The sequence below is a fragment of the Sminthopsis crassicaudata genome, chromosome 3 (genome assembly GCF_048593235.1).
Source record: "Sminthopsis crassicaudata isolate SCR6 chromosome 3, ASM4859323v1, whole genome shotgun sequence".
NCBI classification, from domain to species: Eukaryota; Metazoa; Chordata; class Mammalia; order Dasyuromorphia; family Dasyuridae; genus Sminthopsis; species Sminthopsis crassicaudata.
Window position 1 is genome coordinate 581,679,914 of NC_133619.1, and position 11,633 is coordinate 581,691,546.

The following is an 11,633-nucleotide window of genomic DNA, read 5'->3' on the forward strand; positions in this document are numbered from 1 at the left end:
CTAGCTAAATATATATATGCATGTATGTATATTGTTTCCTATTTACAAGAGTCAATTGCCCCAATATTTTATAATTATACCTATATGTATATAGGTATGAACACTGCCACCTCTCACTTACACTTCCATCTGAATATATACATATATATTTAGAAAGTAAGAGTTTATATGTATGTATATGCTTTCCTATTTATAAGAGACTTTATTTACAATGGTTCTGAGATAGTAGTATTATGTCTTATTACCCTTGTTTTATAGAAGAATCAGACCAAGAAAGATAAATTTCATTATTTATGGTTACATAGTTTATAAGAGTCAGAGATGAGAATCAATGCAGGAACATTATGCCTTGACATTCAATAGTCGTTTCACTAACTAACTTTCTGAGAGCTTCAAGCTACTAAGGACTATCCTTTTGGCTTCAATAATGTTATTCTTACCTAGTCCTCTGGAATTCTCTTAATTCTCTGGACTGGTGAGTAATAGCTTCAACAACTGATTTGTCAGAAACATGACTAGAGTATAACATTATAAAATAATTAAGAAAACAAATAAAAGAACAGAAGTGATGACTGCCAAGACCAGAAAGGTTTGTATTACTCTTCTGCTCAATCCCTTTTGGCTTTGCTACCTCTGTAGCTTGAAGTCCACCTTTTTAAAAATATCCAAAATTTCCTTGTTTCTCTCTAGAATGGCTATCAAAGGAAGGTGAAATCTTGAATGATTCTTATTTTTTTCTCTGGGTTTCTGCTTTTTATCTTTTTTTATTTTTTTCTAGTTGAGATGATGGATAGTTAAGATATTAAGAGTTGCTCATGGGAGATCTCTAATTGGTAAGGCTCAGTGGTAATTCTCTCTGACAGACATCATTATGAATCAAATAGCCTAGAAAATGCTGAAGAGCCCTTTGTGGGAGGTGAATGTTTAAAAAAATCAGGAGAAAAGGAGAAAAAAAACAAAGGGAGAGAAGTAAATTTTAATCATCATAGTTTTAGTCATATTAAGGATCCCTGGATAAAAGATATGCATTTGCACTGGTTAGTAAATATTTGTATTATGGGTATATACTTTAACATAGTAAAACATGTCAAAAATTGAGAAAATTTGTTGGCATTTGTATTTGTTGGCCATTTATATGGCATTTTGAATTTGCAAAATATTTTACACATGTTATCATAGTTACCTCTCACAACAATCCCATGAGGGATATGCTATTATTATCCTCAATTTGATGATGAGCAAATTAAGGGTAAAAAAAGGTTAAATTACTTGCCCATGGATGCACACCTGATAAGCATCTGAGAAATTATTCACACTCAGTTCTGTCTCATTTGAAATTCTGTACTCTATCCAATAAGTTACCCTAGTGCCTATAAGATAGAAATAGAATGTTAGGATTTTGGATAGACTTAGGAGAAGCTGTTCTTTGGCTGGGTTTTTTAGGTGGAATTTCTATTGTGAAATTCCCCATTTACACAACTTAGGGTGGAACCAGTCAAAGTTAATACGACTATCAATGCTTCAAAATGAGTGTTGTGAGGGGGGAGATAGAAGATGATTTATTTCTGAATAGCAAGTCCGTGTATGGGACTCTGACCATAGACCCAAATTCTGTTTTGGACTTTAAACTAAAGTGGGATGTAAATGACTTGGTGAGGGCTGAGAGTAAAATTTTGGTAAAAAGGGAGAACTTTGTGATCAGTATAACAAGTGAGGTTGTCTGGAGCTAGACTAGAATCCAGAAAAAGGGCTGGTTTCAATTCGTGCTGCATACTTTCTGTTACATGCTACATATTTTGCCAGATTTGTGTAGAAAGAATAACACAGATTTGGGACTAGTAGATAGAGTTTGTTGTACTATTGTCCTTCACAATAAGGAACTCTTCCAAAAAAAGACTTCCATTTCTTCCAACAAAAAAACAAAAAAGCCTTCCATTTCTTTTGGGTGTCTCCTTAAATAACTGCTAACCACTTCTCTACAGAGCACAGTACACATTGTACTTTTGGGGGAACTTCATTGGGAGCAGATCAAGGACGTGCTCTTTATCTTTTTTTTCAATACCCAGAACAATTACATGGGACCATTTGCATTGTAGGGATTCAGTGAATAGTTTCTCTTTTTTTTTTTCTTCTAGGATTTGGAATATTGCCTCTTCTGCTCAATATGTTTATAAACACTACTTCTTCCCTCACCTTCCTTCTTACTGGTGTTCCTGGACTAGAAGCCTTCCACAATTGGATCTCCATTCCCTTCTGTTGTCTTTACATAACTGCCCTTTCAGGGAATAGCATGATCCTCTTTGTGATCATCACTGAACCAAGCCTCCATGAGCCCATGTACTATTTTCTCTCCATGTTATCCACAACAGACCTGGGTTTGTCTATTTCTACCCTGGTCACAATGCTAGGCATATTCTGGTTCAATTCCAGAGAGATCAGTTTTAATGCCTGCCTGGCCCAAATGTTCTTCATTCAACTCTTCACTGTCATGGAGTCCTCAGTCCTTTTGGCCATGGCCTTTGATCGCTTTGTGGCCATCTCTAACCCACTGCGATATGCCACCATTTTAACAGAATCCAGAATTGCTCAAATTGGAGTGGCAATTGTCACAAGGGGGACAGTCATACTTACACCAATGGTCCTTCTTCTTAAACGCCTGTCTTATTGTCGCAGCCATGTGCTCCATCACTCATACTGTTTCCATCCTGATGTGATGAAACTGTCATGTACAGATACCAAAATCAACAGTGCAGTAGGATTAGCTGCCTTAATCAGCACTGCTGGAGTGGATTCCATCTTTATTATTCTCTCCTATGTCTTGATCATTAAAACTGTTCTCAGCATTGCCTCTCCAGAGGAGCGGCACAAGGCTTTCAGCACATGCATCTCCCACATTGGAGCTGTGGCTATCTTTTACATCCCTCTCATCAGCTTGTCCTTTGTCCACCGATTTGGGAAGCAAGCTCCTCCTTATGTGCACACACTCATTGCCAATGCTTACCTACTCATACCCCCGGTGATGAATCCAATTATCTATAGTGTGAAGACCAAGGAAATTCGCAGAGTGGTGCTCAAAATCCTACTTCCCAAAAGTTCCTAGTTCTGATTGTGGATCCAAACCCTTCATTTCTTCTCCTTATGTGAGAGATTCAAATAAACTGCATGTGCAATCAATTAAGATTAACTTTTCTCATAGATTTGAGGGATAGTGGAATTCAATTCATTTTCCCTCTGAGGCATCAGCAATATCTCAAAGTGACATGGGGAATGAAAAATCTCACTTTCACTTGGCTAGTTAGTTGCATCCTGTAAAAAGACAATGTGACACTGCTAATCAAGTTCTTAGTCAATCTTTTTTAGTTTTGACATCTATAAGAGTCATATATGACTTTTATAGGCTATATGACTATATATGGACTATATGACTTCTGTGGTCCCTTCCAGCTTTACATTTGTGAACATTGAATTGTACCTAATTACATTTCCTATTATACTAGGTTCAAAGTATAGAATATAGATTTAGAATGATTATATTGTTTTCTTTTTTTTTAAAGAATACTTCCTTATTTCCTATGTCTTGAAGTCCAATCTATTAGTCAAATACTCTTTTTATTGATCTTACTGACAATCAGACTTTGCTCAGGTTATCTAACCATCTATCTATCCACTTAAAGATCATAAGTTAAAATCATATCTATCCAGCACTGTTAGACTTACAGAACTATGCATAAATATCTTGAGGCACCTCACATAAATAATATCATCCATATTTTATTGATAAAGTTTGTTTAAATGACTTGCACAGAATCAGTTTTAAATTAGTATCTCTTGAAACATAACCCAGTTTTGTGCCTACCACACCTCGTTTTGCTAGCTAAGGTCATAAAAGCTGATAAATATCAGAATTTAATTAACATTTATATTAAGTGTATTCAATATATATTGAACTTTCTTGATAAATGGTTAAAGGATCAGACCATCTAGTTCTCGAAGGAAGCAGTTCATTTGGTAGACATTTAAGAGAATGGTCTAAATTACTAACAGAGAAAAATTTCTGAAAATCTATCTTATACTTAATATACTGGCATATTGGCAAAACCCACAAAAAGGGGGAAACTGCAATTGCTGAAGACACTGTAAGAAGATAGTATATAACTAGGATATATAGGTCCATATATTTAGTAAAGCAATTTGGGAAAAAAAATCCTAAAATATGTCTATTCATTGATACAATTTCTCAGTCTGTACTTGAAAGAAATGAAAGCAAAATGACCCACGTGGACAAAAATTACAGAAGCTTCTTTTTATTGTGATAAAAAACTGGGAGAAATTGATCAATGATGGACAGAATCCACTATACCCAAAGAAGGAACACTGGGAAATGAGTGTAAACTGTTTGCATTTTTGTTTTTCTTCCTAGATTATTTTTACCTTCTGAATCCAAATATTCCTGTGCAATAAGAGAACTGTTCGGCTCTACACACATATATTGTATCTAGGATATACTATAACATATTTAACATGTATAATACTGCTTGCCATCTAGGGGAGGGGGAGGAGGGAAGGAAGAGAAAAGTCAGAAAAGATGTGAGTGCAAGGGATAATGTTGTAAAAAATTACCCAGGCATATATTCTGTCAATAAAAAGTTATAATAACAAAAAAAAAAAAAGAACTGGGAGATATCTATCTATGATATGGCTAAAAACAAAACTATGGCATGTAAATGAAATGGAGTATTATAATGATATGAACATTTTTTAAGGTGATAGATAGTTTCAGAGAAGCAAGGAAACTTGATGATTTAAAGTAGAAAGAAATGAAAAAGACCAGGAGGGGGAAAAAATGACGCCCTAGCAACATTGTAGGAGAAAATAGCTTTAAAGACTTATGACTGATCAATGCAATGATCAATCACAATTCCAGAGGACTCCAGCTAAAATAACAAATGGACTTGAAATTCAAAATGACACATTGTTTTTTTGACATGACAAATTAGTGATTTGCTTATTTGTTACAAGGATAGTGATCTATAAGCACACGCACATATATATGTAATTTATTTCATTGGAGGGCTTGATAGGGAGAGGGAAAGTAGTGATGTTTCTATATTTTTTTTTTAAAAAGAGGGGACAGCTAGGTGGTGCAGTGGATAGAGCACCAGCCCTGAATTCAGGAGGACCCGAGTTTAAATCTGGTCTCAGACACTTAACATTTCCTACCTGTGTGACCCTGGGCAGGTCACTTAACCCCAGCCTCAGGAAAAAAAGAAAAAAAAAACATTTCAAAATGTTTCAAAGGAAGCTAAAAAAAGACAGATAAACAGGACAGTTTTTGAAAGTAGCATGTTGAAAATTTACATATTTATATGTAAGTATGTATATAGTCAAATGCTTATTTAAATTCATATGAGCATATATATACACACATGCATATGGAGAGACAACCACATGTGTGCATAATTAAGTTATACATAATAGGAATTTGAAGTTTTATATATAACTTCTCTTTTTTATGTTCTATTTTCTATATGAAAATATTTTCTCTATTTAGAGGCGTCTTGTGAAGCACTGTTTAGAACTTCTAGCTTCAAATCAGAAAGACATAAGTTAAAAATAAGCTTCAGGTACTCACTAGCTATGTTACTCTAGAAAAGTCATATAACTTCTGTTTTTGCCTTAGTTTTCACAACCATAAAATAGGCATTATAGAACCTCCTTCACAGGCTTGTTATGAGGATCAAATAGGATAATATTTGCAAAACATTTTAGCATATTTCCTGTGACATAGCAGGCATTACATGAATGCCCGTTCTCTGTCCTCTTCTCCCTGTTTTTTGATGTTTTTGAATTCTTAAATTAAAAAAAAAAGTTGTAATGCCTTGTGCTGAGACTTAAATATACACAAAAGTAAATAAAAAGCAAATATATCTTCAAGAAACTTAAGATCTTGTAAAGACTTGCTTTACAGAAGTGTTTTAAACTTTTGGTATGTCATGGATCTCTTTGTTAATCTGATAAAACCACTGAACCATTTCTCACAGTGATGTTTTTAAGTGATTGAAGAAATCACTGAATTACAATTTGAGGTTAGAAAAAGGCTCATTTCCCCCTTCACATTCATAGACTTCCTGAAATCTCTTTATGAAACTGCTGAGGGCATATTGACCTCAGATATAAAAACTCCTATATAATAGCTTGTATACTTACCTTTCTTCAAAACTTAACTAAAAATTTCTTGTTTATCCATTCATCAAGTACTATTAATCACCTAAAGAATTGTACTTGGCAAAAGTAATCTTAAATCATATGTATAGCCTTTTCACTGCAATACTAAAAACAAATAAAACTTCCATGAGTTCTTGTCTATAGAATAAAACTGACTCTGACATTCAAGATGCTTCATGCTTCGAATGCAATGTGCCTTTCAAATCTATCATAATCTTTATTCTTTCACATGTTCTACAGTTCAGATAAATTGAATAGACTGCTCCTCAATCTCACCCTGCCTTTTACCATCATTTTACCATTTTCAATCTTGGAATTATCTTTTCTTACCTCAAGCTTTCCCTTCCTCAAGGTCTAACAGCTACCATTTCTACTATGTGACTAATATAATCATGCCAAGTAGGAGAAATTCCCCTTTTTAAAATTTTCCATAATATTTTATTGGAATTTTTTTACAAATTTAACAGGCTAACTTGTATTATTGATAAGGATAGATAAGTGGTTTGGTGCATAAAGTATAGGGCATGAAATATTCATGAATTCATATCTAGCCTCAGATTTACCATTTGGCCCTCAGCAAGTTACTTAACTCTGTTTACCTCAGTTCCTCCTTCCTAAAATGAGCTGGAGAAGGAAATGGAAAACAATTCTAGTATATTTCCAAGAAAATCTCAAATAGAGTCATGAAGAGTTAGATATGATTGAGCAACAACAGCAACTAGTATTATAATTATGCCATCTCACCTTACCTGAACGTTCCCCTACTAGTTGATAAATTCCTTATAGAAATGGACTTGGCTATTATTGTCTTTATCTCTAATATATATACCTAATGGTGCTTCTATCCTGTTGTTTTTGTTCTTTTTATCTGACTCATTTAGGATTTTCTTTGCAAAGACACTGAAATAATTTACTATTATTTCCTTCTCTTGCTCTTTTTTTTTTTTTTTCTTTTTCTGGAGGCAACCAAGTTTAAATGACCTGTCCAGAGTTACACACCTACTAAGTGTCTGAGGCCAAATTCGGACTTTGGAAATAAGTTTTCCTGACTTCAGGTGCAGCACTCTGTCAACTGTGCTACCTACCTACCAATGTCTATTGTGGTGCAATCTTGATTAATGTTTTTGATGGAAAGAAATCTAAATTTACAAGGAAATAAGTGGGTAAGGAAATAGGATAAGGGAAGGATAGAGGGTGTGTAGATAATATGAACAGGATAAGATGTGTAGAAAAAATGGAATAGAAGAGGAAACAACATATACATATATATGTATATATATACACACACATATATATGTACACATATATGTGAAAGACTATAAAAAATCTTCTAAATTCAGATAGAAAAAAGAGGGCAAAGGAAAAGAGTTGGAGAAGATAAAAGAGGGATCCTTGGGGGGGGGGGGTGCAGGATAGATCAAGTAATAGGAAGGCAAGATAGAGGGTAGAAGTAAAATGGAGGAATTAAGAGGGAGAGGAAATAAGAGATACAAAAATAAAATAAAGATCAGTAGTATTTATTATGTAAAAAAGAAGGGATGACAATCATGATTTCAGATAAACATAAAGCCAAAATATCTTTAATCAAAAGAGAAAAGGTACAAGTTTTAATCAAAAGAGAAAAGGCCAAACTTAAAACTATCTTATAAAGCAGTGGTCATCAAAATCAATTGGTACTGGATAAAAAACAGAGAAGTTAATCAATGGAATAGGTTAGGTTCACAAGACACAATAATCATATATATATATATATATATATACTGAGTAGATTTCCATCTGTTTGGAGCATGGCTGAATAAGTTATGGTATATGACTGTTATGGAATATTATTTTTCTATAAGAAATAATCAGCAGGATGATTTCAGAGAGACCTTGAGAGATTTATATGAATTGATGTTAAGTAAAGTGAGTAGAATCAGGAGATTATTGTACACAACAATAGCAAGATTATACAATGATCAGTTCTGAGGAATATGGCTCTTTTCAACAATAATATAATTCAGGCTAGATCCAATGGTCTTGTGATGAAGAGAACCATCTGCACCCAGAGAGAAGACTGTGGGAACTGAGTGTGGATCACAACATAGTATTTTCATTATTTTTGTTGGTGTTTGGTTGCATTTTGTTTTCTTTCTCAATTTTTTCCTTTTTGATCTGATTTTTCTTGTGCAGCATGATAATTGTGGAAATATGTATAGATGAATTCATATAGTTAACATATATTGGATTACTTGCCATCTATGGGAGGAGGTGGAGTGAAGGGAGGGAAAATAACTTGAACACAAGATTTTTCATGGGTGAATGTTGAAAATTATCTATATATATGGTTTGAAAATAAAAAGCTTTAATAAAAAAAGAATATAACAATTCTGCACCTAATGTGTAGTATTTATTGCTTTATATTTTGAATTCTCTCATACTATGCATATGGCAATGATTTTTTTCTTTTCCAATTTGATATTTAAGTTTAAAATAAATAATTTAAATGATTAAAAAAATAAATGTTTTTGAGTTGTTCAAAGAACTTATGAAGCATTTATTTTGTGCTAAACATTCTGTTATGCACTGATAATACAAAGAAAAGCAAAAACATGGAATATATCCTCAAGAACCTCACACTGTTATACAAGAATTAAGGGGAAAAAGAGTGCATACAAAGATTTTAAGGTAAACGAATAAAATGATGAAATAAATGCTGAAAGTAATGAACAAATATTATCATAATTTTACACAATAAGTTCAGGATGGAATCTTTTAAAGAGAGAAGGAAATTGAAGTAGTTTTATCAGAAAGTTACATTTAATTGAAGTCAGTGGATCTTCAATGTAGTGCAAGTTTCCAGAAAATATGCTCAAAGATTTTGAATGAGTTACACATTTCTCTAGCCATCTTTCTGAAAATCAATGACATAATACCGACTCTGTCCACTCAGGATAGTTTTTAGAATTAGGTGAAATTACAGAGATTATGGTGTAGGAACTAAAAAGGGTTAGAAAAATTGGAACTTCTAAAACAAAAAGGCCAATAACCTATAGTATATAATATTGTCAAGGTACTTAAATATTTCCCCAAAACAAACAAACAAATATTTCCCACAAAAAACAACTTAATATTCATTATGTGACATGAGTTCTATAAGAACCATTTATATTGAAAAAGGTAGGAATGACTATGCTTCCATTAACTATACTCCTCTATTCATATTTTATATGTAAGGAAATTTAGTGTCAGCCATGTCTTTATCAAGATCATACAGCTATTAAGTGATCTTTGAAGAAATGTAGAGGTTAGGATAGATGATTCAGTATTCAGGAAAAGCAAATTGCATTTTTATTTTCAAGAAAGGAAAAGAATGGAGTGAAAATCTTTAGGCTCTTGAGCATGACTTCGATTCCTTGAGAAATTCTAGTTTGTTTTATTTAAGAGATGATAAATGAACATCTAGAAAAAAATCAATATAAAAATGAAAAAAGGAATAATCTTTTATTATCTGTGTACTATGTGAGAGATGACATGAACCAGTCCACTGTGCGAAGCATTGAGAGCTACAAATACAAGCAAATGAAAAACTCAATTGGAAAGGGAGAAAACAGCAAAAGACAATATATGTCAGATTATATTTTTTAAGGATTATCATACTGGCAAAATAGGACAATTCTATAGCTATAATTTACCTAAATTTTGTACTTTATAAATTGTTTTATTCTATATATATCAAAATGATGAAAGGATATAAGCTGAATGATAGTGCAATTAAATAGCTACAGAACTAATTAAATGGACATATGCAAAATGTAGTTATTAAAAGATTTTATATAAACTTAGAAGGAAGTTTCTAGTGGAGTGATTTGTAGATTAGAATTTTCCCTTAATATTCTAATAAATAACTTCATGAAAAGTGTAGATACCATGCTTTTCAAATTAGCAAATAGCAAAAGGTGAGAAGAGCTAAAAGAGGATGATAGAAGACTTAACAACTGTTCCTTCCTTCCTTCCTTTCTTCCTTGCTTTCTTGCTTCCTTCATTCTTTCCCTCCTTCCTTCTCTCTTTCCTTCCTTTTCTCCTTCCTTCCTTCCTTCTTCCATCCTTTTTTCCCTTTCAGTTGGAGGAACGTGAAAAGAAAGATATTTCTTAATAATTAGGAAGAAAAAAATGTAAGTTTTTTTCATGGCAGAGAATGTTTGAACTTTTGTCTCTGTTGTCCTTTGCACTTATAGTGCCTGACACAAAGAAGGTGCTTAATAAATGCTTATTGATCAATTGATTAATTCATATCCCTCATTTACCTTATTTGGAAATTGAAATTAAAAAAGGTTGTGACAGCTCATAAATAGCAGTGAAGGGATTTGAAGCAGGTTTCTGAAACCAGAAGCAATTTCTTGTTAAACTCTATGCTATGTAGCAGAAAGTCACATTTAAATAACACTCTAAAATTTACAAAGGGCTGCCTTGTATAGTAGGTAGAGGAAGGAAGGAAAGAAGACAATAAGGATTTATAAAATAGATATTATATACCATACACTTCACTGGGCATTTTACAAATATTATCTCATATGATCCCTATAATGACTGGGAGATTAGTATTATTGTTATCCATATTTTAGAGTTGAGGAAACAGAAGCAACACAGGTTAAAAGACTTGTCCAGAGTTACTCAACAACTAAGTGACTTAGGCTAGATGTATATTCAGGTCTTTCTGATTCTGGGCACAGTCTTCTGGAGAGAGAGAAATAAAGAAAAAACATAGAGAGACAAAGAGACAGAGACATAGAGGCAGAGAGAGACAGAGACAGAAATAGAGCGAGCAAGAAAGAGACAGAGACAGAGACAGAGGGGGGGCCGGGGAGGGGAAGGAGAGAATGAGTATGAATAAGAAGCCAAGAAGGTTATAACTAGGACAGCTTTTGGTACTTTCCTAATGAACAATTATCTCACATAGAGACATACTAGATAGCTGAAAAACGAATGATTTTGCCATTCAAATAGCATTAATAAAGTACTTACTATGTACCAGCCACTGCACTAAATGCTGGCTTTTTAATGCTAGATCAATGAATTTGGACTTTATCTTAGAGTAAATATGTTGGTCTAACTGCCCTCATCATCACTGCAGGGGTGGATTCTATCTTTATCCTGCTCTCCTATGTCCTGATCATTAGAACTGTCCTTTGTGTCGTTCTGTGTACAAATCTTTATTATAAGTCCTGTTATTTAAACATAATTTTTCTTTGCTTATCCCTTATGATGACATTGTCAGCTACAGGAGAAAATATCTAATAACATTGTACTCCTTGTTACATTGAAACCTCACTTCAGAATAGAACTTAAATGATATTTCCCCAGAATTCTTAGATAATGAAAATTCATAACTGAGCAAATTTCTTTGGTTATGTCAGGAGAAATTAATT

At 33.2% G+C, this 11,633-nt stretch overlaps 1 protein-coding gene across 1 annotated transcript; it reads left to right on the forward strand.

Annotated features, from left to right (window-relative positions):
• The first annotated feature begins 2,164 nt into the window (after positions 1-2,164).
• Positions 2,165-3,100, forward strand: LOC141559855 (olfactory receptor OR51C1-like). The gene has a single exon (XM_074297512.1). It carries the CDS (start codon positions 2,165-2,167, stop codon positions 3,098-3,100), a length of 936 nt encoding a protein of 311 aa, XP_074153613.1.
• Positions 3,101-11,633: the final 8,533 nt, after the last annotated feature.